The 27935-nt window shown below is 37.7% G+C and overlaps 5 protein-coding genes across 11 annotated transcripts; 4 read left to right on the forward strand and 1 right to left on the reverse strand.

Annotated features, from left to right (window-relative positions):
• Positions 1-129: 129 nt before the first annotated feature.
• LOC147551957 (UDP-glycosyltransferase 76B1-like) lies at positions 130-7416 on the forward strand. 2 transcript variants are annotated; one of them, XM_086669685.1, is made up of 6 exons: positions 130-2189; positions 2270-3914; positions 4134-6540; positions 6657-6839; positions 6889-7102; positions 7176-7416. In XM_086669685.1, the coding sequence occupies exons 1-2, from the start codon at positions 1646-1648 to the stop codon at positions 3214-3216; spliced, it is 1491 nt and encodes a 496-aa protein (XP_086525811.1). In that variant the 5' UTR covers positions 130-1645; the 3' UTR covers positions 3217-3914; positions 4134-6540; positions 6657-6839; positions 6889-7102; positions 7176-7416. The 2 variants fall into 2 exon arrangements, with proteins under 2 accessions (XP_086525811.1, XP_086525810.1); XM_086669684.1 differs by having other exon boundaries at positions 1522-2189; positions 6654-6839.
• On the forward strand, positions 4136-7416 carry LOC147551958 (Tetratricopeptide repeat (TPR)-like superfamily protein). 2 transcript variants are annotated; one of them, XR_015237745.1, is made up of 2 exons: positions 4136-7133; positions 7195-7416. XR_015237745.1 is itself a non-coding variant. In XM_086669683.1 (1 exon), exon 1 carries the CDS (start codon positions 4249-4251, stop codon positions 6358-6360), a length of 2112 nt encoding a protein of 703 aa, XP_086525809.1. In that variant the 3' UTR covers positions 6361-7416. The 2 variants fall into 2 exon arrangements, 1 of the variants encoding a protein (XP_086525809.1); XM_086669683.1 differs by having other exon boundaries at positions 4249-7416.
• A 124-nt stretch (positions 7417-7540) lies between these two features.
• LOC147551959 (putative DEAD-box ATP-dependent RNA helicase 48) lies at positions 7541-15784 on the forward strand. 2 transcript variants are annotated; one of them, XM_086669681.1, is made up of 12 exons: positions 7541-7975; positions 8075-9096; positions 10676-10782; positions 11119-11174; positions 11267-11488; positions 11592-11798; positions 11881-11967; positions 12312-12407; positions 12499-12714; positions 13302-13484; positions 14168-14419; positions 15214-15784. In XM_086669681.1, the coding sequence occupies exons 2-11, from the start codon at positions 8186-8188 to the stop codon at positions 14396-14398; spliced, it is 2316 nt and encodes a 771-aa protein (XP_086525807.1). In that variant the 5' UTR covers positions 7541-7975; positions 8075-8185; the 3' UTR covers positions 14399-14419; positions 15214-15784. The 2 variants fall into 2 exon arrangements, with proteins under 2 accessions (XP_086525807.1, XP_086525808.1); XM_086669682.1 differs by lacking the exon at positions 7541-7975 and having other exon boundaries at positions 8030-9096.
• Positions 15785-18077: 2293 nt separating this feature from the next.
• On the reverse strand, positions 18078-19750 carry LOC147551960 (F-box protein At5g07610-like). The gene has a single exon (XM_086669691.1). The coding sequence runs from the start codon at positions 19748-19750 to the stop codon at positions 18512-18514; it is 1239 nt and encodes a 412-aa protein (XP_086525817.1). The 3' UTR covers positions 18078-18511.
• Positions 19751-19913: 163 nt separating this feature from the next.
• LOC147551961 (protein HESO1-like) lies at positions 19914-27568 on the forward strand. 4 transcript variants are annotated; one of them, XM_086669687.1, is made up of 12 exons: positions 19966-19996; positions 20437-20497; positions 20586-20614; positions 21171-21356; positions 22046-22222; positions 22347-22531; positions 22838-22933; positions 24032-24077; positions 24910-25016; positions 25171-25272; positions 25369-25814; positions 25943-27568. In XM_086669687.1, the coding sequence occupies exons 3-12, from the start codon at positions 20596-20598 to the stop codon at positions 25947-25949; spliced, it is 1371 nt and encodes a 456-aa protein (XP_086525813.1). In that variant the 5' UTR covers positions 19966-19996; positions 20437-20497; positions 20586-20595; the 3' UTR covers positions 25950-27568. The 4 variants fall into 4 exon arrangements, with proteins under 4 accessions (XP_086525812.1, XP_086525814.1, XP_086525813.1 ...); XM_086669686.1 differs by having other exon boundaries at positions 19914-19996; positions 20437-20614; XM_086669689.1 differs by lacking the exon at positions 25943-27568 and having other exon boundaries at positions 24913-25016; positions 25369-25888.
• Positions 27569-27935: the final 367 nt, after the last annotated feature.

Here is a 27935-nt window from a genome sequence, read left to right on the forward strand (position 1 = left end):
CAGCATCTGGTTCAAACACCACAGACTTGCACATTTTTTACCGATAATTATTTGGGTGATAAATTTGTATAGATGAACAAAAAAAGTTCTTTAGAATAAATCATGGAAGAATGAAACTAGTCAAAAGTCGGGGTGCGAATAAGCCCGAGAGCCCGCTAACTGGCCCAGAACACCCCAGTCTGATGGACTAACGAACTAGCCCGAGATGGGCACTACCCACCCGATCTGTCATATTTTCATGGGCGGGCTTGGGCTATGTCCGAACATTAGACCCGAGAAAGAGAAGATGGGTTTCATTCATTCAAATCCTCATTTGGTAGTGATCATGTTCATACCCAAAGGCCATACAACCCCAATTCTTTATCTTGTTCATCTCCACCTCTATCTGGAATTACTACCCATTAATCTTGTACAACCTTTTTAGTGTAACAAGATATATTCAAGCAGAATTGGATCAAGTTCTTAAAAACTTATCAAGAGTTAGTTTTGAGTTTATAGTTTAAGATGGTTGTACCCGTTACTCAGGCCTGCCCGGAGTCCATGAGTGATGAGTCCGTCACATTTCACTATAACGGCGGCCTTTGTACATTATCTACCGCCCGATTTTGCCGAGAAATCTATTGTTCTTAGAAATATGCCCCACTGGAACGCCTGAACCTGGAACTAATGTACCAATGGGTGCTTGAGCAGTCAGTAAGGAACCACTATGGTTTCTTGTAGTGTTTGTATGATTTCTGTCAACTTAAAAGCTTGTCGTGCATCTTGATTGAAATAGATAGCGTTTGGAGGGAGAAATCCACAGTTTGGGAGGATAGGGCTTATCAAATTACTTAACTCATCCATCTAGACTGATCCATTCAACTATTTGTGAAAAGGGAAAAAAGGTGGATTCCCATAAAAGATGCAAAAAATAGGTTTTGATTTTAATCAGAAATAGATGCACATCTCCAAAGCTATCTATTAATCTATAGTTACAAATGTAGTAGGATTCGGAGCTAAAGCCTCACTATCTGTGGGCTGTGGCTTTGGGTCATCCTAAATAATCTTCGGTGAATAAATACTTCTGTCAATTAGAATTGATCCAGGAGAAATTTCATTTTGAGTTTAAAAGTCGACAGAAGGAGACTTTCCCCTTCGTTTTAGCAGCATGTCAGTAACAAAACTGCCTTGCTGCAGCGATGGAGAAGAAGAGGCGTCCATCTTCGCCTTCATCATTTCCAGCAGATCTTAGATCTCAGATCAGTTGGGGTTTGTAGCGAGAGAGAGCGAGAGCGAGTGGTGGTGAGAAGTTGTGGTGCTGAAAGTGAGATGAAGATGAATATTAGGGAGGAAACTAAAATCAAATGAATTTTTGGGTTAAAAGTCAAGATGTTCCTAAACTAATTTTAATTGAATAATGGCCCATTAATTAAATTAATTTGTCTCTTACCCAAGTTTTTGTCATTATGACCTGACTGTTTATTAATAAATTTGATTTTTTTTTTTAATTTGGGACCATCACATGTGTGAAGTTCAGTTCTTGAGGATAGTGAGTAGGCATCTCTGTCTGTATGTGCCCCTCACCTACCTCCCTCTGTTTTTATACCTTGATATTATTGGTAGAAGCAGTAGTAGTAGTAGTAGCAAAATTTAGGGTTATCAATCAATGATGAACAGAAGCAGATTAAGCAATGGGAGGAGGCTGAGGTTGGTGTTGTTTCCCTGCCCTTACCAGGGACACATAACCCCAATGTTGCAGCTTGCTTCTCTTCTCCACTCCAGAGGCTTCTCCATTACCATTGTCCATCCTCTCTTCAACTCCCCTAATCCCTCCAACTACCCTCACTTCCAATTCGAGCCTATCTTCGATGGCATATTAGACCAGTCTGCCGCTCGACTCCAATCCTCCTCTGACATTACTTCCTTCCTCACCACCCTCAACCTCAATTGCCTCGTCCCTTTTCGAGATTGTTTGCTTCGCCTTTTATCCACTCCTCCCCATGACGATGATGATGAGTTGGAAGAACCCATAGTCAATGGAGCGAATAAAATAGCTTGCATCATCTCAGATGCAACCATGTACTTCACCCAAGCTGTTGCAGAGAGTTTACAACTTCCAAGGATTGTTCTAAGGACTAGTGGTATTACTTCCTTCGTTTCGTTTCTCTCCTTCCCTCTTCTCCTCCAAAAGGGTTATCTTCCTATCAAAGGTATAGTATCTATTCTTATTTCCACTAAATGATTACCTACTTATCAATGTAGCTAACTGATGAATGATCATTTCTATCAGAATCTGAAATGGAGAAACTAGTTACTGAACTTCCTCCACTCAAAGTCAAGGACATTCCCAATGTGAAAACAAAGGATCCAAGTACTTTGTACGAATTTGTCGTCCAAATGGTTGATAAAGCGAAATGCTCTTCTGGACTCATTTGGAACTCCTTCGAATATCTCGAACAATCTGCATTGGACATCATACAACGGGATTTCCAGATCCCCATGTTTCCTATTGGTCCTTTCCACAGATGGCCGTTGTTTACCGATGATTCTTCAAGTAGCTGCAGTTCCCAATTATCAGAGGACCACAGTTGCTTATCATGGCTTGACAAGCAAGCTCCTAAATCTGTCATCTACGTCAGCTTTGGAAGCTTAGCTTCTATGGATGATGAGAAGGAATTGGTGGAAATAGCGTTGGCACTGGCTAATAGCGGTCACCCCTTCTTGTGGGTGCTCCGTCCGGGGCTAGTAAGTGGTGGTGTTGGAAACAGTGGTACTGTTGAAGTAGGACACCTCCTACCAGAAGAATGGTTTGAGGATACGATTAGTAGTAATGGAAGCGGAAGGGGGTTCATTGTGAAATGGGCACCTCAAGAACGAGTACTAGCTCATCCGGCGGTAGGGGGATTCTGGACCCATAGCGGTTGGAACTCAACGATAGAGGCGATAGCCCAAGGGGTGCCAATGCTATGTCGACCTTGTTTCGGGGACCAGATGGTGAATGCCAGGTACGTATGTGAGGTGTGGAGAATAGGATTTCAATTGGAGAATGGGAAGCCTTTAGAGAAAAAGGAAGTAGAAATAGCCATTAGAAAGCTAATGACTTATCGTGATGACGATGACGAGATGGCGATGAGGGTGCAACATTTTAAAGAAAAGGCAGATTTTTGTCTTAGGGAAGACGGCGGCTCATCCTTTCAGTCCATGGAGAATTTAATCTCTCTCATCTTATCCTTCTAATTTAGATACTTAGTATATTCAGTTCGATATTATTGAATGCTCAGTTTGTTGGGTTCCTTTTAATCTCTCCCATCTCATCTTATCTTTCTAATTTAGAGACTCGCGACATTCCATTATTTCCTTGCCCGGACGTTGATGCAGGATATATTCCATTATTTCCTTGCCCGGACGTTGATGCAGGATATATTTAGGTGGTGTTTGACAACAAAAAAGTAGGTTCTTTTACTCGTAGTAGTTCTTTACTTTTAAAAAGTAAAATATTACAATTTTATTCACATCTCAATTTGAGAGACCATAGTTGCTTATCATGGCTTGACCTTAAAGTCTAACTTTCTTATTCAAAAAAATTAACTCCCATGATTGACTTTTTTGTGAAGTCATAAAAAAAATGAATTTCAGAAATAAACTAAAGTCTAACTTGTTTGAAGTTTTATCTAGTTTTCTTATTTTTACACGAAATGACACCTTAAAATGAATTTCAAAAGAAGAAAAACTATACTCAAACCGCCCATTTGAACCGTCCCTTAAACTGTTCAGGAGAGAAACTCTTGTTTTTCTCTCCACGTGATGCCACACCTGAGAGGAGAAAGAAACAAGTGAATAGATCTGTCATTTCTTTAAATCTCTCTTCCGATTCAAAATCGTGATGTAACATGTATCTCCTGTTCTGGTCACAAATAGATGAAATATCTCTTTTAGTTATAGTCATTTACTACTAATATTTACGTTGTAAAACGACACCTTAAAATGGGTCGAAACGAAGCCCTTTATCTAATTTTGGTCACAAATAGATGAAATATCTCTTTTAGTTATAGTCATTTACTACTAATATTTACGTTGTAAAACGACACCTTAAAATGGGTCGAGACGAAGCCCTTTATCTAATTTTGGTGCCGGATCGATATCGACTAATGAAGTTAAGGCCCGCCGGCAATCCGACCGGACACATTTCATCCCACCCCCTAGTATGAATAAAAGTCATTCAGTCTCATTTCTGTCTCTGATTTCATACGAGCATGCAGCTTTCATTACATGGGTGTAAATTCTCAAGTTAATCGTCTTCTCCACAACAACAACACTAACCAATCCAAAACCCTAAACACCATTCTCAACCACCTCGACTCTGGCCATCTTAAAAAAGCCATCTCAATCCTTTTCTCAACTCCCCACTCATTCCCTTCTTTCCTCTACTCTCGTCTCTTCCAGCTCTGTTCTTCTAATCTCGCCATTGTTGAAGCTCGTAAAGTTGAATCCCATTTAGTCACTTTCACTACCACCCCATCAACCTTCCTTCTCAATCGTGCCATCGAAGCTTATGGCAAATGTGGGTATTTGGTTGATGCTCGAGGGTTGTTCGATGAAATGCCTGTTAGAGATGGTGGGTCATGGAATGCTATGATAACTGCTTATTCCCAAGGTGGACGAAGTGAAAAGGCATTGCTTTTGTTTTTTCGTATGCATAGGTCTGGAGTTTCAGCTAATGAAATCACATTTGCTAGTGTACTTGGATCATGTGCTACTGTTTTAAATTTTGATTTATCCAAACAGGTTCATGGACTTGTTGTAAAGTATGGGTTTTTTCGTAATGTTATTTTGGGGAGTTCACTTGTTGATATATATGGGAAATGCCAGTTTATGTCGGATGCACGTAGATTGTTCGATGAGATCACGAACCCGAATTCTATTTCTTGGAATGTTATTGTTAGGAGGTACCTTGAAATGGGTGACTTCAAGGAGGCTGTGGTTATGTTCTTTAAAATGATAAGTAGTGGTATTAGGCCATTGAATTTTACATTTTCTAATGCATTAATTGCGTGTGCGAGTAGTTTGGCCGTCAAGGAAGGTTGGCAGATTCACGCCGTCGTTTTTAAAAACGGTTTTGAGGAGGATGAGGTGGTTACAAACTCACTTATTGATATGTACGCAAAATGTGGGTGTTTAGAGGACGCCCATAGGATTTTTGATCAACCTGGTTCGAAAAATGTAATATCTTGGACTTCAATCTTATCGGGGTATGCTATGTGTGGAAGGATTGTGGAGGCAAGGGCTTTGTTTGATGGCATGAATGAACGAAGTGTCGTGTCTTGGAATGCAATGTTGGCAGGATATACACGACTATTCCTATGGGAGGAGGCCTTGGATTTGATTCTACTAATGCTGAAAACTACTAACCAAATTGATTATGTCACTTTAGGTTTGATTCTCAACGTATGTGCTGGTAAATCTTACCTACTTTTAGGAAAACAGGTACATGGTTTTGCCTACAGACATTTTTACTTCTCAAACAGCTTTGTCGGAAATGCCATTCTTGACATGTATAGTAAATGTGGTATCTGGAAAAGTTTTACAACTTGGTTCTCTGAGATGGGTCGTTGGAGGGATAGAGTTTCATGGAATTCCCTAATTACTATCTATGCTCGCCATAAGCGTAGTGAAGAAGCATTATATTTTTTTAAGGAGATGCTGTTGGAAGCAACACCAAATGAGTTCGATTTTAGCACTTTCTTAGCAGCTTGTGCTAATATCTTTGCTCTTGAACAAGGGAAGCAAATCCATGGTTATATGCTTAGAAATGGGTATGAGAAAGATGTAGTTACAAGAGGAGCATTGGTTGATATGTACTCCAAATGTCGTTTGCTTGATTATGCCCTCAATGTTTTCAGAGAGACGCCTTCATGTTCAAGAGATCTCATACTATGGAACTCGATGATTTTGGGCTGTGCTCGCAACGGAAAGGGTATAGAAGTTCTTGAACTGTTTGGATTAATGAAGACCGAAGGACTTAACGCAAATAACGTTACCTTTCAAGGTGTTTTGCTAGCTTGCATCAATGAGGGGTTAGTAGAATTGGGGAAGCAGTATTTCAATTCAATGAGCTACGAGTACTGTGTAATTCCTGAGATTGAGCACTATGAGTTCATGATTGAGCTTTTCAGTAGGCATGGGTTCATGGACGAGCTTGAAGATTTCGTTCATAAAATGCCATTTGAGCCAACAGAACCAATGTTAACACGAATCTTTGATGCTTGTAGAGAACACAGGCACTCAAGGTTGGGAGAATGGGCCACTATGCGTCTTAACGAATGTCAACCTTTAACTCCATTTAAGTTTGAGATCCTACCAGATAACAACTTTGTATTATAGCATGTAGAGAGAGAAATCAAGTTCAGTTTCGAAATATAAGATAATGGTGAAATATGTCTTTTTTTGAGGTTTTGGTATATGCAGCAACAAGATTTGAGAAAGACTCCCGCAACTGAGTAGAACTTAGCAAGCTCTCCTTCAGCTGATTCCATGGCTTTGTCCGATCTGAATACTTACCTGGTAAGAGAGACTAGTTTCTTGGTTGGGCAGGCAAATTACTGTAGTCCTATATTCAATAGAATGAATCTCAGAGGCATAAACATAATGTGTATACACTGTATTTGTCATTTTAGCAGAAGAAGCTGATCGAACAAAATTGATGAGGATCAAGCTAGGTCTTGTAGGAATTAAGATTCATGACCTTTCTGACCTTGGAGGTCCGCTGTAACATGATTTGTTAGTGAAATTGGAGTAGACGAAGACTAGCTATTGCTTGAGAAGTATAAGGGTAGGGGATAAAAGGCGCAAAAGAGGGAAGAGTGGAATGAGGATGAAAATTATATTAAAGAAAACAAAAAGGAGGGGAAGCGTTGAAACGAGATTTCCTTTCGAAGCTAGTGAAAAGATAAGAAAGATAGGAGAGATCAAATAGAAGTAAACGGGTTGGTTGCTCAACGATGGAACAGTGGGCAACTCTTCTGCAGCCATGGTTGAAGACTTGAAGCTTGGCACTATGGACTTCAGTTGGCAGTTAACTTTTACCCGGTGGAGTCCTTGCGAGAAACTTTGTTTGGCCGAGAAAGTTTCATTGAAGGTATTATAAGCCGAGAATGGCCCGAAATTTGGGGTCGGCCACTGAGCGAAGGCTGATGTAGTCGGCTCCCATTTGGTCAGGGCATTTCTCTTTCCACATGCCCGACCAATTTGAGTCGGTCACTTCATCCTTATATCGTTTAACTCGCCTTAACGAACTTTTTAACAGTCTTGATATCGGACTTGTAACAGGATTGAAGCTAGCTGTTATTACAACCGAAACATAAGTCATGATTCTGTAAAACTGTATCTATAATTGTTACAGTAGATTAAATTAAATTGAAGTATTTGCTTACACCTTCATTACACTGTGTTTTCTTCACTATTACCCTTCCTCAAGCTTAGAGCTTGGGACGATGAGACATGAAACTTGATTAGAAGGAAAGAGAACTTTGGCGACTTCGAGAGTCTTAGCGGCTAGCAACTCTCAAATGAAATGATAGTCAATTGATAGGTGTTTCATTCTGCTTTGAAGCATTCGGTCCCAATTTCCTTCTCCCAAAATTTCCTTGGTAAAAAAAAAAGCCTGACTCTTTCGATCCGCGATATCAATCACACACAACAATAGTAATAAAAATGTTTATCCTCCATTAAAAAACATGTTATCACTCAAAATGTTGTTATTTGGACTCATGGATGACAACTTTCTCCGTTACTGATTTTTCTTCAAAATCAACCTTTCTCATTGATGTAGTTTCGTCAATATCACTTTTTTCCTTAACAAAAATGAACTTCTTAAGTAGTGATTTAGCTAATGGTAGTGTCTGTGGTGGCTGGTTGGCGGTGGTTGTGGTGGTTTTGTAGTGTATTGGCGATTTGGCGGTGGTGGTTTCGATAAATTAGGGGGCCAGGCGGGAAGCTGGTCATAAATTAGGCCCATATGGAAAATGACCCAATTTTATTTGGGGTCTAAACCATAAACCAAAAAGCAAAATGAATATGCTTTGTAATTAGCCACTAGTGCTCTGTAAATACCATCAGCCTTACATTCTTCCCACTCAAAACCCTAGCAAACGCCTAAACCCCTTAAACCCTACGTTTTCCTTCCTCTTTGTGGAAGAAGTGAAAAACCATGAATCAATCATCATCATCTCTGTTACTGAAATGTTCAACCTCAAAATCTATACATAAACTTCTCTGCAACTTCTCCTTCTTCCGCTACATGGGAGGTGGTCCAAGAACCTTCCCCGGCGGTCTTAACAAATGGCAGTGGAAACGGATGCACGAGAAAAAGGCAAAAGAGAAGGAAAAAAAGCTTCTCGATCAAGAAAAACAACTTTACCAAGCAAGAATCAGATCTCAAATCCGCGCAAAACTATCCGGAAAATCTTGCGATGATCAATCATCAACTTCTGATTACAGTCAAATGAGTCCGAAAGATCACGTTAAAGCCCTAGCTGATCGGTTTATGAAAGAAGGAGCTGAAGATCTTTGGAATGAAAATGACGGTCCTTTGAAATCAGTTCCCATTACTTCTACTAGACCTAGTTTTATTGCCGAATCTCCAGTTAATTTGAGAGGGCTAATTTCTGGTAGAAGCAGAAATTCGAATTCGATTGTTGATAATCCATTAGGAGGTAAACGCTTTTATTCAAGTCAAGCTGGACGTGTAACTAAACCTAGATATAAATTTAATAAAAATGAGAGTTCTTCATCTAGTGATGATGATGATGAATTGCCACAACAGAAGAGAAGTGGAAATTTGAGATTTTCTAAGTTCAATCTTTCTAGTGAAGAAGACTCTGATAAAGAAGTGTTTGATTCAAAGGGGAAAAAGAGACTTACGGAGAAGGTAATGATGAGTAGGGCGACTTTAGGTGAATATGATCCGAAGAAGATTAGACGAGCCCCTAAGTTTGTTGAAGAAGATGGTGAATTATCAGAGCAAGTTAGAATGATTCGAGATGAACTGAAGACTAGGAGGAATTCATTTGTTGATGAAGGGAGACAGAATGGCGAAGATTCGATTCTTAGTGAGAAAAGGTACTTTCAGTTTTCAATTCTGGCTTAATTTGTTTTGACTACTACTATTGATTGGCTTATGGCTTGCTTCAGTTTGACAATTTAGCTTGTGATTTGCTTCAATGTGAAAAATCGCAACTTGTTCTAAAATTCTACTGAACTCTGTCATCTGACGTGGGCCGTGAGAGAGGTCGGCCTCAGCTTCGGTGACTAGGAGGAATTCCCGTCTTAATCAGGGAACATGTAATGTAACTTGGTCATCATTCATTTGGTTTCTTTGTTTATTATTCAAAGTTGACAACTTATTTTATTATAATGGAGGAACAATATTTGTTTATGTCCTTTCTATTGAGGTGTAGAAATAAGCAGTTTTGTTTACTGATTTTCAAGAAAGAGTATAATAATATATGCGTTCACCACTGAAAATTGAAGAAAGAACGGAAAAGATGGAAAAGAAAACAAAAGAAGAATTCAGAATGGCAATTATAAAAATGGAAGAAGTCGAGAGGGAAAATATAGAAAATAAATCGAAAAAGAGAAGAAGAAGAATAGGAAAATAAGAGAAAAAGAAGTTCCACCCTGACTCGGGGACTCGGCCGGGAACAGCTCGAGCTACCATGAGCCTGACTCGAGTCCGTGTTTAAAATCATAGTCAACACTATCATATTCCAAGCCAATCACTGGTACAATTATGTTCTCATGTTCCTTAGTCCTTAGACATAATTTCCAAAAACTAAATCATCTTAGGTTATCTGACTGGATTTCTGTTAACTACAACAACAATTAATGTCACTTTAACCAAAATAATTAAAAAAAAAAACATAGTGCTATAGAATTAACAGCAAGGTATTACGTTTCGGTCTGATTGGGAATGGAAATAGGCAAAATATTTCGGATTGTGTAGAGATTTCTACAAACTTTCGAGATGATAAAAATGTTATAGAAACGATAAGAAGTGATGGTATGTTTTTGATAATGTTAGCAAACAACCAAATAAACATAAAAAAGTTTGTATTGTTTTACCAATGTCAATAACTATTGTAGACAAAGATGTACAGTAGTAACATTTTGCTAAATTCTGGTGTAAAATTACGAGTAGTTGTTATAGGAAAATGGTCTCTAACAAATAGCTGTAATATAAACACGATGAAAAGCAAACTTACAACTAATAACTAAAGTATAAATTTGCTCCATATAACGTAAACCTAGATGCTGCAATTACCGCAAATACAGTTTTAGAATTATCCACGAATCATGCATTAATGTTTTGCAAAGGGTTGTCTTTATTTGTATCTTTCTCGTCAACTACTTATGATGTATACCACATATCGAGTAAGAGAATTACTTAGATCACATTGGGGTAATAGAGTTTACCAGGTTGGTTCAACCTTTTACTTTGTTGCGAATCCCATATTCACATGGAAAAATTTTATATGGTCCACAAATTCTCTTAGCACTTTATGTATGTTTTTTGCGTGTGAAAGTTCAGATATGTCTTTCATTTTAAACATTTTTTATCTGGCTTTGCTTATGTATGTTATCTTCGGTCTTTGTGTGCTTGTTTTCCTAAGCTACGTCGTGCTGTCTCTTGTTTTCCTAGGTTTGATGAGTGCAGTATATCTCCATTGACAATAAAGGCGCTTACCTCAGCTGGGTACTCCCGAATGACCAGAGTGCAGGAAGCATCACTATCTGTTTGTCTTGATGGTACTCTTGCTTATGAACTCTGGCTTACTCTTCCATTTATATGCTTAGTTGTGAGATGTGTTAATCTTCTTTTCTGAAGGTTGATGTTATAATTTTTAGTTGGTTTCCAAATTTTGACTCGTTGAATGATTTATTTAAAATTACTCTTTATGCATTTCCTCAATTTAATTTTCAGAACTTTCACTTGTTGAATGATGGTTTTATCCTTATATTCTAGAAAGCATTATCCTATCTTTCTCTTTTTTGTCCATTTCAATGTAACTTGTTAGAACTGATCAATTATTTCATATACCATCTTTCATCCTAAACAGTGATGATATCTGCAATATCTTGCAGGCAATGATGCTTTAGTTAAAGCGAAGACTGGAACAGGCAAAACTGCAGCGTTTTTGGTATATTGTTTACCCCAGTTATTGTCTTGCTTCTATTGGCAAGATTTTACTTTATCTTTTGGTGGCATTGTCGAATTGCTAAACAAAAACAGCTTCCTGCGATTGAAGCAGTTCTGAAGGCTACAAGCAAAGTTAATCAACGGGTCCGACCAATACTTGTTCTTATTCTATGCCCAACAAGAGAGCTAGCAAGTCAAACTGCAGCAGAAGCAAATGTATTGTTAAGACACCATGATGGCATTGGCGTCCAGACACTAATTGGAGGTCGGCGATTCAAGGATGACCAGAAACGTCTAGAAACTGATCCATGTGAGGTCTGTCAAGTTTGATGCTTATTTTGTTATGTCGTGTTCGGTATTTTACTATTAAAATCTATAGCTCACATCAGCAGCAAACATGATGGTCTTTCTCTTATAGATTATAGTTGCAACTCCTGGTAGATTATTGGACCATATTGAGAATAAGTCGGGCTTTTCTGCTCGTTTAATGGGATTAAAGATGCTTATACTTGACGAAGCTGATCACTTGTTAGATTTGGGATTTCGGAAAGATATAGAAAAACTCGTCGATTGTGTGCCACGTCAAAGGCAATCATTATTGTTCTCCGCTACAATCCCTAAAGAGGTTAGGTTTCTATGTCTCTAGTTACTTTTGAAAGGTAGACTTTTGTCGTTTATTCTTATCATGTTTGTATGTAAATTTGCAGGTTCGACGAGTTTCACAACTTGTTTTGAAAAGGGAACATGTTTTTGTTGATACAGTAGGTCAAGGAGCAGTTGAAACTCATGCCAAGGTATCAATATTTGACATCATAAACTTTCAAAGTTGTGATTGGTGTTTGTCTTAGATATGATTTTATATTGAGTACAAGCGCCAGCAGGGAGACGTTCAGCTTTTGTAGGATCTTAACATCTTCATATTCTTTTTTTCTTTCTGATTAAATCAAATGATTAAAAAATAAAAACGTTTACTGCCCTAGCAATTAAGGCCTTTGATAGTGTACAATAGTGAGGGCCTAAAGCTGTTTCGTCTTGTAAAACGCCTCATGTATTATGAGTCTGTTTGTCTCCAGGACATTTTTTCGTGTAATTGATGCATAACTTGTGAGGAACATACTGCCAAAACTGGTTGCTGCAGGTGAAGCAGATATGTTTTGTTGCACCGCACGAGCTGCATTTTCAAATAGTTTATCATGTGCTGAAGGAGCATATAATGCAGACGATTGATTACAAGGTGCGTGCTCTTGTGTTGTTCGTATCATACTTCTGTTTCTTCATGAGTAAATTAATGTGGGTATAAATCTAATTGTTTGACTTGGAATCAGGTTATTGTTTTCTGTACGACTGCGATGGTGACATCTATCATGTTCCAACTTCTCCGAGAAATGAAACTGAATGTCAGGGAAATGCATTCTAGAAAGCCTCAAGGTGTCCGCACTCGAATATCAGATGAGTTTCGAGAATCCAAGGGGTTGATACTTGTTACGTCAGATGTCTCAGCTCGTGGTATGAATTATCCTGATGTTACTCTGGTGATTCAGGTTATCCTCCTACTTTAGATATTCTTGCATATTCTTGCGGCCTTTCATTCTCTTGATGTGTTTTCATTGTTTTTTGTTGGTATATTCATGATATTTAAATTGATACTCACCTCCAAAGATCCCCTTGATCGCGTAGCTACTGCAGCAACACTTGGTCAACCAATCACCTTGGTCGAGTAGAAATTGCGTATATATCAAAGTCAGAACTGATTTTTTATCAAGGTCATAATAATGTACCTTGTTTCTGTAGAAGCATATAAAAAGTTTTGTTTTGTCTAAGTCTACGACATTGTAGAATATTATGGATTGACATCTGTTGACGTCATCCGGACTCACAAATATTTTTCTTAGGAATCAATGTTATAAATTCTCGATGGGGTATCCGAAGGAGATATGTACTTAAAAGCATACTGCATACCTAACAACGATCCATTTGTATCCCCTTTACAGATTGAAATGTGTTAAATAGGTAGGGTTGATTAATCGTGCACGATTTGTTTTGAGTTTGGACGTTATGAAATTTGTAATAGAACCTTAACATTTATATGAGATTATGAATAAATATAAAATGGTGTGATGATCCACAGGCTGGCATACCTCCAGATAGAGAGCAATACATACACCGTCTTGGAAGGACAGGGCGTGAAGGAAAAGAAGGTGAAGGCGTGTTGTTACTTGCACCATGGGAAGAGTACTTCTTAAATGAAATCAGAGATCTCCCTATTGAGAAGTCCCCTTCACCAATTTTAAATTCACATATGCAAACTAAGGTACATTTCTTAATTCGTTTTCCGTTCAGCTAGATTTTGCCTCTTTGTCAGGGAGGCTGAGGAATGCACGATGTCTGGCGTCTCCTCCTGCTGAAACAATCCTCATTAAAGCCCTAATTTAAGTTGTTAAAATAAAAATATAGGTATATAACGTTCCGTTGTGTTCATGTTGTTTTCTTTTGCAACATAAGAAAGTAACATGGGCCCTTGGAAAGTATCGGTATCCAAGACATGCAAGGTATTGGATATGGGGGGTGGAAAAAAAAGGGGCTACATGTGTGTGCATACATGTGTCTATATATATATGTACATGTTATATCTTGTAGTCATTAGTTCATTTACTTTGAGATGCAATTTTTATTTTAGTATCAACCATTAATTGTTAAATTACACAAAAAACGTAATTTATGGTCCTAACTCGATTGTTTAGAAGTAGTGCTTACAAGATGTATGTACGAAGTTTCATATATTACATCTACTGAAGTGACTGCGAGCATCGGACACTGCCATCACAATAAAATTGAGTGTATATGTTAAGTAGTTTTCTCAATGCTAAGCCTTTTATTTTTCACTAGCCGAGTGCAGTCTTTAATTATAAACATCTGTTAAAGTCATCTTAAAACTGGTTTACATTTTATCATTAACTATATATAAATGATTAATTGAAGCACATGATGATTCAGGTAGAGGAAGCAATGGGAAGAATCGATACTAGCACGAAAGAAGCGGCATATCATGCTTGGTTGGGCTACTATAATTCAATCAGGGAAATAGGAAGAGATAAAACTACGTTAGTAGAGCTTGGGAACCAATTTTGTGAATCCATACAGTTGCAGAAGGCTCCTTCTCTTTTCAGAAAGACAGCTTTGAAGATGGGTTTGAAGGACATCCCTGGTATCAAAATAAGGAAGTAGTAGGAGAGAAACTAAAGAAAGGTATTTTACTGAACTTGAAAGTTAACCTTAATTATAATGCAAAATTGTCTCCCAGCATTTGCCCCATCCCTAGAGCTAGAATATATGCTTGTGCAGTACTTAGAGCTGACAGCACTACATTTTCCTTTCTTAGGTGGTGTGTGTGTATATATATATATATATATATATATATATATATATATATATATATATATATATATGTTTTTCTCATTGTTTGAATCCAACTCGTTTGAATCAGAATAGTTTGACTCGAATGAACTGCAGTTGACCCAAAACAATCATTTGGACGAGTCAGATGTCACAAGCCAGATGAAAGCCAAACATTCTGAAATCTAAATCGAGTCAAATCTCGGACCTCAAGAGTCAAGTCAGATTTTAGTAGGAAACAGAAAAACACTATTGAGCCTTATATCATATATCGTAACTGGATAGTATTTTATATCACCAAAAGTATACCCCACAAGGTTCACGAATCAACTACCGTGATTTAGTTCTCATAAAATTCAAAGTAATTAAGTTTTGTTTCGAGTTATGTTGGATATATAGACTTGAGTTAAAAAATTAGTGCAAACAAACTATTGAAACTGTAATTTAGATAATACAATTGTTTTCTTGCTTTCATGATCCAAATGCAAATTAAAATTTGGGTCTTGATTTATAAGTTAGACAAATTTGTATTTTATGTCTAATTGGTTGGGTGTCCAATGCCTAATTTTCTTAATATAAATTGTATCATATTTCTTGATAATTTCTAAATTTTGCATCTAATTAGTATGGGCACCCATTTATTGCAGTTTGCTGAAATTCACCAGTTGGTTTCAATGTTCAAAAATCAAATGAACACAATGAATCATGGGCACTGAGTAGTTGATGAAAAGTGACAATCAAAATCATTACTACCTGGAGGTAACAAATTCAAGAAAACATATAACCTTCCTATTTGATCTCTGCATAAGATTAGGAATTTCAGAAGATAATCTAGTTCCTGCAACTGCACACGATTAACAGAAGATAGTCTTCAAATTCTTGGTTTTGCACGACTTCTGTATCCTAATGCTGGCAAAGATTGGAACTGTCGATTAAAAGCTTTACAGTCGAAACTCAAGTAGTCAGGTTTGACAATGAATAAGTTATTAGGAAGCAGCGACATCGAAGTAATTTTTTTGTTAAAAGATAAGTGGTCGGTTTTGTTCATCTTTTTCTTTATTGTATTGAATAATTTTTTGTTTTTGTTTTTGTTCTTCCTATTTTTGTATGAGTTATACACATTCGTGTTTCGAAAGAATATGAAGTACTACATGATCATCAAGGCTGAAGTATCCCCCGGTATCTATAAAAATAGAAAAGAGTAGCGGTTTTTTTTTCTGACTAGTATCCTAACATATGCTTATTTTTTAAAATGAAGATATGGTAATTGATGTCGCTTGTAGCTAGCTTGGTGAAGTATAATGGTTATTTTCTGAATTTATTTTGTTGCTCTTGAAAAAGGAAAAGAAAGAAAAAGAACTTGTGAGTTGAAAATCTCTAATATTTTCTGAATTTATTTTGCTGATGGTCTCTGACCCTCTTATGCAACCTAAATTAGGTTTAATAAACATTTGAATATTGTGTTACATTTTCATGAATTTTAACCTATTCTTCCTGATGAGGCAGTTACTTTTTTTTTCTGAATGATCTGAATCATCTGATTCGATTACATAATGTGAAAAAAAAAGGGCAAAATTACAAGCAAAATATAGAAGTTTTCCAATTATTCACAATATCAATGAAGGATCTATTTCTCGCCTGGGGAATAATTCTAGTCCAGTCGAAGTCGCAATGTGCAATGAGTCTTACCACAATGGATAGAAAGAAATATATAGTGGGTGATTTCTCCAAACATGCTGCCCAAAGAAAAAAAATTTGTTCTCTGTGGTATGTTCTTCCAAATATCCCTGTAAATGGTGGCTTTGTGATTGGTAGACTGGGATAGTAAGAGGTAACATGATTTCACCGAGAGCTCCTTAAGAGACTATGTATCCAAACTCTAACATCCTCAAGGTTCGAGAGATTGTATCGCGAAAGGGTCTCTAGAGAGCTGAATTCTTCGATCTCCCAGACGTTTAAATTTCTCCTTAGAAGCATGCTCCACACATTAGTCTGCCTATGACAAAATCAGCCACAACTCTGTTCCTGTTGGCCCTGATTGAGGATACAGTAGAAAAGGTCGCTCTTAAAGGTTTCGAACAATCAGAAGCCGCCAGTGAGGTGGGCTTGAAGTTTACCCATTTGTTATAAATCCCTCTCCAAACCGAGAAACCAGAAACTCTTCGAAGCTACCAGTGAGGTGGATCTCACTGAATTCTGCCACATACGTCTGACCTGGGAGGTTGGTAGAAGCATCCTAAGTATCTTGAACCCTGCGCTGGTCCAAAGGCATACGAAAGGGTAAGAGCTCTGCTTTAGTTTCACAACAGTTGAAGGTGGTCTGATTCGACATCCTGATCCTCCGCTTTGCCTCGGCCCCTAGGTGATCTAGTTGTGGCGGGTGAACCAGGTACTGGCCCCATCAACAGGTTTACTTATTAACAAATGCATCAAGCTTATGCAAATACACCCAGACAAGCTATATGGGTCCCCCAGAGAAGGGCATACATGGCCTAAACGCAACTGACCTAAAAGAGCCAAAGGAAGATCTCAACTCAGGTGCAGTCCCCCCAAAAGCCAGAGACATCAGCTATACTCGTGGCAAGTTCCCCGTTAAAACTTCTTTTAAAACTTTTGGCCCCATAGTTTTAAAATGAAAACAAGGTTTCGGAGGCCCCTTATTGGGTGGCCTAAAACACAACTTTGCCTGCTTTGAGCCCAAGGCCGACCATGGTTTTTTGACTTGTTCAGTAACTGTGGCAAACAGAGCCTGATGTAACTGCAACTTCAACATGATGTTTTTAGTCGGAATCGTCTTTGTCTCTCTCTAGACTAACTTGAGAACGTCTTGTAACCATTGTTGTTGTGACGACAAAACAGAGTTCCTCCCACAATTGCTTGTCACCACAGAACAACTCCGTGTGTCAGGCTGAAAGATGAGAGGGAAAAGCTAGCTCCTAGAATTCCGATGACCTACAAACCAAGAGAAATCAAGGTGTTGCCTCGGGATCCCCCTCGGGTGTGGATAACAACTAGGTGATTACTTGACTCAAAGAATTTAGGGATAGAATGCGCATCTTGTAGGTTGTACGCGAGGCTCCATATATAGGCCCGTGAGGCGGCTATAACTTGGCAAGGAGAGGAGATTCCAGGCAAGTCTAAAACGATATAGGATATTCGCGTTATCCTCAAGATACAATGAAGATATTGATTATGTGATGAGGATTATTGTCGTGTTAACTTATAGATATGGACTTATCTTGTACAAGAGAATACTTTCAACCAATAAAAGGGACATCTGTTCGTGCTCGGACTTACTCGGTAATGTTGTCGTATCTGCATAGATGTACGCTCGTGGTCTAACAACAGCTACGCAAGCGTGGACCATCTCAACTATTCATGTACGTCACATGTACTTATCAGGAGCATTTTCAAAATATATTAAATATAAAAGGCTCATAGATCCTGCAAAGAAGTTCAATTCTATGTCCATGACAAACATTGAGAACAAATAGTGGAGACTAAAACCAAATGAATAACTGAAGCATGGAAAGTTTCTTTAGTACTAATACTTCTTACAGACATTACAAGGATAAAAGAGCAAGAGAAATAACCAAAATCTAATATTCTAATCACCAATCAAGTTTAGAGAGTTCAAACAAATAAAAAACTAGATAAGTTTCTTCAAAAATTAAGATAGAAAACCCGTACGGGATGGATAGCTTCCTCGGAGATATGCAAAGCGATCTGAATAGAGGGTTTTCAGCAATCGGAGAACTTCAAATAGCAGCTTTTCTAATGACAAGCTTCCGATTATATACTTCTTTTATATGCATTTAGTAGAAAAACAGAATAAAAACAAGAAAAGTATGAACTGAAGTGACATATTAGCTAATATATACTATGAGGTAAATCCTAAAAGAAACCCAAGTAAGCACATAAACATGAAGGGGCAGTGATTAACAATTAAACCGAAGTAAGTGACTCAATATATTGATGCGCATGAGACCAGTGATATGGATACGGGTCTTCGTCCCTCTCTGAGTTCGGTTCAATATCAGGAAGTTTCTTGAAGCTCATTTTGTTGATATCACAACAAAAGACATTGTCATATCCTACACGAAACACCATTCGTGGAGATCGTTCTTCTTCATTCCCCTCTTCAAAAAGAAAGACAGTGAAACCATAGTCCCCAAGTATAGCCGGATAAGAATTACTAAATGCTTCAAGGTTTACGCGATATTTAGAACTCCACCCAGTATAACGAGTCTCCATTTCAAAAATATCGACAAGAGTGTTACGTTTATCGGATATTCTAACAAGACACATATGGCCTTTGCACTCCCCAAAGTATCCAATCCTCCCTTTATACTCCCCGGGGAGAACCGGAGGCAAAGGCATTTTGTTTAATACCTCTTTATCCATATCGAAATAAAGAGAACACGATTCATCTACCAAACTGCTAATCCAATGCAAATTACCGTTCCAGAATACACCAGCTATAATAAACGTATGTTCATGCCCTTGAAAAGGGGTTTCGCAAACCCTCCAAGACGATGTTTTTGAAGAATAAATTTCAACATACCCGAAATCTGGATCCGACTCTGTTATAGCAATAAAGACAACTTGATAATGTGGTGATATAAGTGGATCAAAAGCTAAGCTAGCCATACAAGTTGTACCCTCATATTTCTTAAAAATTGAACCATCATATCTTTCAATACGTGCAGACGAAAGAGGAGGAAGTAATTTGTATTGTTTAGTGGTGGGATTAAAGATGTAAAACTCAAGATGTTTACCATAATGATAGAGATCAGGAGAACTCAAACATAGAAGAAGACCATTACAAGATCTTGAAATTCTTGATTTTACAAACAAACCTTTGTTACCAAAAGGTAAAGCTTTGAAGGGAGTGAAATCAGTCAAGCTGTTGGTTCCATTGACAGCTCCTCCATCCACAAAATTGATATGACGGTAACAATGCATTTGCAAGAAAATAACAGAGGTGGGTAGGGTTTTTCTAAAGATGAAATGGTTGATAATGAAAGTTGGATTAGAGATAAGTGAGTACCAGTTTTTTGAAACAGATTTAAATACAGTTAAGGGTTTCCCTGGTAGACGAATTAGTATTTGAGTTAGGAGATCAACATTACTTGCTACTATTGATGATGATGATGATGATGAAATCGTAGCAGACAACTCCATTATCTTCTGTAATAGCTTGATGATAGAGAGAGAGAGAGAGAGAGAGAGAGAGAGAGAGAGGGTGAGAGAAGAGAGAGTTGAGGGTTTACGAGGTAAAGGTAAAGTTTCAAGTGCCCATGGTTGGAATTATGCCCATAGGCCCGAACCCGCCCACGAAGCACCCGAGCCCGACGAGGACTATGACGATTAGTTAATTAGTCGCCCCCCGACTATGATGAGGATTTGAGGGTGTGATTTAGGATTAGAGCATCTCCAATGCAACACTCAATCTTAGAAATTCCGAGTGCCACTTAGGATTTTTAGAGTTTTTTCTTAAAAACCATCTCCAATCCAACACTCTATTTGGATCTCTAAGATGACGTGTCGAGGGTGGAATAGAGATATCTCAAGAGGACACTCTATTTCTAGAGTGTCCTCTTGAGATATCTCTAATTGTCCACCTCATCAATATTTGATTTTCAACCAATAGAAATCGAGTCTTCTATATTTTTTAAAATAACTAATTATTTATTTACAAAAATAACTATGACACATAAGTAAATAAGATAAGTTTCGAGTTTTGCATTGGAGACACAAAAAATTTGAGAATCTCTATTGACGCCACCTAGGAGTGAGAATCTCAATTGGAACTTGACACATAGGATGAATAGAGATTTTTTTGAGTTTTGCATTGGAGATGCTCTTAGGTATATTTGATTTGATTTTTTAATTTATCCCAACATCATAACCTAGGGTTTGAAGTTTCAGGTAAGAAAACTTATAGTACATACTTCATTAAGCACCAAGCTTGGACTTTTAGGGTTCTGTCTAATGTTAGTTTTTATCAAACTCGCAGGTTCTGAAGCATGAAAGTAGGAGAGAAAGGTAACTTGTTGAAGCACCTAATTTATATTGTATATGCATTTTCTTTTGTATACCCTAGATGTAACATCTCATTACTCATGTTGATAAACGATGAACTGCAAATTATACCTTCTCTCTGTATGATATACGATGCCAGTTCATATTGTTCTAGTGATTATATAGACATAATAGAGAACAATAAAAACTATCGAGACAGATGCGATTCAAGATAAACAGTTTCATCTAATATTTCTTGAATCTTGAGCAAATACAAAACACTTTTTGTGCACCATTGACCAAAACACTGGACCAAGAAGGGCGGGGGAGATAAAGTAATAGCTCGAATCCTAAAGCACATCGAAACTACCACCCAAACACTGAACTGAGAGTTTGTTATAAACAAATAATGTCCATCACGAACGTTACACCTGCATAAACTAGTTTAAGTAACTAGCAACTCCAGATTACATTGTGGATCGTCTAGCATTATATAATGATGTTGAATATTTGTTCCTAGTGATTCATTGTTGATTGTTCTAAGCACATCCCATGTGTTATTTTTGTCTACTACATTCAGGCCTTCGGGAGAGAGCTAATAAGATTGAGTTAAAGGCACTCCAGAAGATTAGATTCACTCCATGTATATTTATATTTGATGAATTACTTCATGATGTTTGTATTGCACGTAATCCAAGACCAGAAGATTATCACAATCGGAAGGATTTGGTTCGTGTATTTAATGTGATGGCAAAAGATATTTATGGTAAATATTTCAATTGTTACTTTCAGCCCTGAAAATATCATAAATTCCTTCAAATGTATCCTCTGGTCACTGCTGAAAATGCTCGATTATCATTTGTAATGATTTGTTGAGTGACAGTCCTTCCAGTTGGCACTATCTGATAACTAAGCCTACTCTTCTCTGTGTTTGATGGATTGGTCTTGCGGTCGAAGTGTCAAACTCTCTTCTGCCTTTGTATTCAAGGGTCAATCTCCCTCCGAGACGAAGAAACCTTTGCACACTCCGTATCTTTTTCCAGTCTTCGCGTTATATATGTGTTTGTAACTTTGTATACAATAAAATCTGCCTAGTGGCTCCAGAGCAGGATCAGGACAAGACCTGTATGAGCATGCCCGAACTTCATACCCAACTACGTGGAATCTTGGGTTGTTATCATGGAGAGTTCTGTGGTAAACTATGAAGTGAATAAGAATTGTGGCAGTTAAACTTCTTCCAAAATGCTTTTCGGCTTGTTATTGTCCTCAACAGCGGCATTTCTAGTTAACCATTCTTTTCAAGATAAACTTTTGGTAGTACTAAACAATATGTTATAATTTCTTATGTTCTTTTGTTTGTTCTTATCGTACTACCATATTTTTGTTCTTAATCTTGGTAACTAGTGTTTCCAGTGTGAAATAGTAAAATTTGATCACTCTGTTGTTTCCTTTCAGGCAATAATGGTAACTTTCCTATTGTGGAGGCCTTTGGGTCCTTTTCAATGAACATGTTTAGTGCGAAAAGTGATCTTGATTTATCTATTAATTTCGAAAATAGTGCAGCCGACTTTCCCCGTGAGAAGAAGATTTCAGCCCTAAGGAAGTTTGCTAACTTTCTGTATAATCTTCAATGTAACTACTACGTCTTTTTTTTATATGTTTGGATACTTTCACCATTAGCGTCAAGCTATATGCATCGTGTGATCTTGTATCTACTACAGATTAGACCATGCTGACTTTATCATCATTGTTTTAGGGAAGGGGCATGTCTATGGTGTCCATCCAATCATGGGAGCAAAAGTACCTATTGTCAAAGTTGTAGATCGTGGAACTGGAATTGAGTGTGATATTTCAGTTGAGAACAAGGATGGGATCGCAAAATCCCAGATTATTCACATTATTTCTGCAATTGATGAAAGATTTCAGAAATTAAGTTTTTTGGTAATGACCAATGCTTCGTCTAGTTCATATAAATGCTTCGTGAGCTTTTGTCACTATGTTCTGGAGCAATGCTGTCAAATTGTAAATCATAGCGCGAATCATTTTCGGATCGTATTGTAGATTCAAATAGAGAATTGTATATAAGCTTTTAGTAGATTTTCCTTATTTTCCCTTCTATTTTTCTTTTAACTTGCTTTATTCGAGCAAGAGATGAAAGTTTTAAACCCGAAAAAACACTTACTGTTGTTTGTTATATTATGAATATTTTTGCGTTTTGGATTCCATTTATTCTTGTTTCTTTTACAGATGAAAGCTTGGGCAAGTGCAAATGATATCAATAGTTCAAAAGACGGAACCTTGAACTCTTTATCCTTAATCCTATTAGCCGCTTTTCATTTGCAGGTATTTTCTAATCTACTATAATAGTTTCACTTTTTTGTAGAAAAAGGCTTGTGGGGTTTGTCTGGCTCTTACTTCTAGTACTTATCCCGATCTAGAACAATTCCTTTAGCTTCAGGGAATCAGATAAAACAGTAACTAAGTAAATATTGGGTGCTTCTTCAATTTATCCTAATCCTAGTAAAAAAATATTCCAATGGAGTGGGGCTTGCATGTAGCTATCAGCTATCAAACACATTAGAGTGAAATTAATAGCTAGAAAGGGGAAAGGCAAAACAGTTCTACCAAAGACCTATAGAACTATGGAAGAGAATTCACGAACATATAATAAACCTAAACAAAAAATTATCATCAGTCAAAGAAAACAAAATCTTCTGTATAATGCATGCTTGGTTGAACTAGATCCGCAGAGAACTGCAAGTTTGGAAGTTTAGAGTTCCATGCTACAACCTACAAATGATGATCCTGATTCAGATCACTAGAGTTCTCACAGTTTCTGAGGCCAATGAGACCTTTGTAGCAATTTAAGAATGCGGTCAAGGACAGTAAGGGGTTCGCAGAAAACCTCTTTTTTCAAGGGTGACTGATGTAAGACTTGTATTCACGTTGCTCGACTAATTTGCTAGCTGCAAGAAACATTACTACAGTATTATTGATTTCTTTCAGGCTTTGTTGTTATTAATTGTCAGACAGTTAAGCTAGTTGGTTAACCTTGTTCATTTAGTTTAGAAGATATTGGTTTTACTTTTTGAAAGATGTGGAGTTCTTAAGAAGATTATTTCCCTAAAGGGAACTACTGCCCCAGAATGATGGTTTCTGACAATTGTCTATCAATTGGATGAAGTTGCCCTTGGTCCAAGATATATTGTTTAAGTGCCTATCACTAATAAATTAATATCTCGTCTAGGTGACTGTTAGTTATTAATACTTAATAGACGTGTCATATAAAAGGAACTAAGCTGCTTTAACTAACTTGTACAGAAGCATGTTTATCCTCTCACCGAGTGTTGAAAGTTATTACATTCTACTTTTTTGTAAGTTGTAACTATATTCGAACGATATATACCTATTCTTTCTCTGATAAATTCTTTATCTATGCAGACTCGTGACCCGCCTATTCTACCACCTTTCTCCCGACTATTTAAAGGTATTCCTTAGCATAACTTTTATTTGGTAATGTGTTTAGACCTGTTATTGTTGCAAGGAAGTGAGTATATACAGCTCAAACTATCTAAAGACAGGCTCATCGAACTTAGTATTATTAAGTTAGAAAAGAAATAAAACCACGAGAGTCGATAGAAAATAGCATTTCAATTTTTAGTCAGCTGATCTTCTTCGAGTAATAATCTTTTTATCTTTTTCAAGCTATTAAGTCTCGATTTCAGTAGAAGTTTCAGTCTCGCTTGAAAGGGAATATTGTAATGGATTTTTCTACTGGGGTGGAGCTAATTACAAAATTTACAGAAATAGTAGAAATATTATCAAATGATGGAAACATTATCTGATTTACTGAGGATGATGTGCTTAAGAAGAAGACACCCTGCTAGGAAATCATGCTTTAGATATTTCGTAAGGGCTCCGCGTACAAGGAAGAACAAACTGTAGTTCAAATAGGTGATACGTTTTTGTATTGTACCGAAGATGGGGATGTTATAGTACCTTACACTTGTTTTTGTTATTTAGATATGCAAAAAATCACCCTATGAATTTAGAAGGTATATTCGATTTTCTGCCAAAATGTAACTAGTAATACTTTTTTCTAAGTCACCCTCGACGTATTGGAATCACTATGCTGTCGTTCCACAGATTCCCTTGAAAAAGTCGATGTACTATTTCTTTCAGTATTATATATACATATTTCTCTTACCTCCGGGGAATGAGAGAACTATAACTAGGATACATTTTCTATATTCTGAAACAATGCTTGCACATTTTCAGTCAAAATATTCTTGACATATAATTCATCTTGGCATTGTCAGAAGGAACTGATCCAGCACATCTAATGAAGACAGTAAGTAAGTTTATTGGTTATGGTCGAAGAAATAAGGAGTCATTGGCGGAACTATTTATAACTTTGATATCAAAGGTACCACTTATTTCTTTTATCGAAAACTGCTAATAGTTAGGTAAATGATAGCGGTTACTATCTATAAATGAAGTAGATGTGCTTTTGAGAAAGGGTTCTTCAAATGGTGAACTATATGCTAACCTTTGTTTTATGGCACTCAATTCCATTGCAGCTTCAATCCGTTGAGGATTTCTGGTCTGAAGGTCTCTGTGCGAGCACATATGAAGGAGCTTGGATATTCAAAAAATGGGGTTCCCGATTTGGCAATATAAGTGTTAGTTTTGCAACTACAAAATTAAAACATCTTTAACTTTTTCCTTGTAGCATATGATTTCCTTTTATTGAATATTATTTGTTTATGTTTTTCCAGGTTGAGGATTTTACTGATCGATCTCAGAATGTTGCAAGAGCTGTTGGGGAGGAAGAGGTGAAGGAGATCTACAAGTGTATCAACAATTCTCTCGCTGACATGTTAGCCTTCATGGATGGTCGGATCGAAGCAACCAATTTAAGAGCACTTCTTTTTGGTTCTGAACATGATCCTTACTTAGAGAAATATGATATGATGAACCATAAAAGAAGCTTTCCTCCCACCGATCATGAACCACCGAGTCCACTCCACCCAGTACCTGCAAAGAGGGTGAGATATATGGATGATTGGGATCCTTGGATAGAAACAAGTCACATGCACCATAGAAGCTCAAATCATGTACTTCCTCCACCCCGATTAGATCATGGATCTCAACCCCCTCCATTTGTTCCTCCTCCTCGAGGCCCTTTAGAGTTTCCTCACATGGGTCTTGGCCCTTCAAATAGGTAATAACCAACAAACATTTCATAATAATATTCTGGTCAAAATATTCAAAGAGAATAAATACACTTTTGAGTAATTTTTCTCTCTAAACTTGAAATATATATTTTTTTCATGATGTCAAATTTTAAAGCAACTAAGAAGGGCGGGGCAATTCCAAAGCAGAGTGGGAAGCCTTGATTGCCAGAAAGAACCTAGACAAAGAAATGGGGGTCCAAAAGCTTATCGTCAGATCTGAAGATAGTCGTTGATCAATTGTAGGGCACCTACCTAGATAGGGACCGAAGATGATAGCCTACCTAGCACACATTTGCAGAGCCGATAAAAAGAAGTGAGTACAACGCAAGTACCTAGACTCGAAAATAGACACACAGATGCCTTGGCTAACTTCAGCTCATCCAAAGTAAGAAGCATAAACAATCTTGCTTGTGCTCCTCCAATGCCCAGCAGTCTTGAAAGGCGGCACTCTAGATGTAGGAGCCATCAACTGATATGAAATCTCATGGATGAGTCGACTGATTAGTTACTTAACAAACGACGAAGCTTGAAAAATTCACGCCAAAGAATTAAGATTATGCTTCAAGAGGTCGTACCCTAGATCTTATCTACGCGCATCACCTCGAATGAACCTGGGTACGTTCTAAAAGAGCTACATAAAGGGGAATTAGGAAGCCGATCTGGAGGTCAGAGCATGGCTAAGCACTGTGGCAGTTGTCAACGGCTCGCCTAGAGTTTACACATTCCTGGGAAAAACTCAATTCCATACTTTACCCTGGACCCCTTAATGAAATAGGGCATAAACAACGTGGGAAAATTACCCACCGCACTAGGGCAACATGTCTACATGCTTGCAGCCACTGACTGCGTCCTGACAAAGAGTTTTCGTCTCTTCGTGAGGATTTAGCTATCCCCCGTGACTTGGAATTTCTTCGTCCATCTCTTGAATATCGAATCTTTCGGACTTCTGACCGGTGGATATGCATTTTCCAAGTCAAGAGTCAGATTTCGATTAAGGAGTGGGGGGACTCCTCCTGAACCAAATAATAGTCAGCTTTGACCAAGTCACAAAGTCAACAAAATACCATAATACGAAGAGGTTGACTCCTACCAAGCTAACAATGAGGTGAATCTGAAGGGGCTCTATCACCTAAGCACAAAACTGAGAGGTCATCACGAGTCTCTTAAGCGATGCTCTAACTCTAAACCACACCAGGTCAGACCTGGTTAAAAACTATGCTTTGGATCTTAAATAGTAAGGGAGGTCTAAAGGAGACAGGTTGATACCTGAAAATCTCAAAATATGTAGATTTATCCAACCTAAGACCTGGCTTGAGCTAAGATCTTGAAAAGAGAAAGAACAATTAAAAAAGTGTAGTCCGTTTGAGCTCCCGAACAAGCCTGAATAGAACTAAGTAACATGAAAGGCTAAACCATGCCATAAGCCAACTTTCTGTATATGATCCGCAAATCGTCAGGGTATCTATCAAAATCGGAAAATGTGACGACCATCAAAGCGTGATTCCATCTAAGCCAGTACCTTACACTGCATCATCTCATCTGATCATCTTAGTCGGGCAGTGAACCTTTATAAACTTTAAGTTCGCTCTAATTAGGGCATCGGAGGTTCAAATTCAAAACTAAGACTTTGAATTCAATTATGTTAACCGCAAAAACACCTTACCAGCTTGAGCGACAAAGAGGTTTTGAGTTTTTTTGGAGATTCTACCCGTTAATTAAGAAGAAGTTTATTGTTTGGTTAGTTAATTCTATTATCTGTGTGATATATTGATATCCTAAAACCACTTCTGTACATCATAAATGTTATTTTAAAAATAAGGGTTAATTCTGTTTGACCCTCAATTTGTGACCAACTCACCGTTTTGGTCTCCATAAGTGTCTGACAGTTCCATTTGACTCCCACGGGCCAAATTATTTACGAAATTGTCCTCGGGGGCCAAGATGGAATTATTTCTGAAAAAAAAGTCAAAGAAATAAAGAAATAAAAGCCACATCATCTATTTCTTTCCCCTTCACTTCACCTTATCCCTCCTCCATCACACCACCTCCTGCCCACCTCACCTCTCTTCTCCTACGAATGGTCGCCGACCGGGAAAAAAATTCTAGTC

Source organism: Eschscholzia californica, unplaced genomic scaffold, assembly GCF_041429995.1.
Source record: "Eschscholzia californica isolate CP2 unplaced genomic scaffold, dmEscCali1.0.p SCAF_3, whole genome shotgun sequence".
In the NCBI taxonomy this organism is placed as follows: Eukaryota; Viridiplantae; Streptophyta; class Magnoliopsida; order Ranunculales; family Papaveraceae; genus Eschscholzia; species Eschscholzia californica.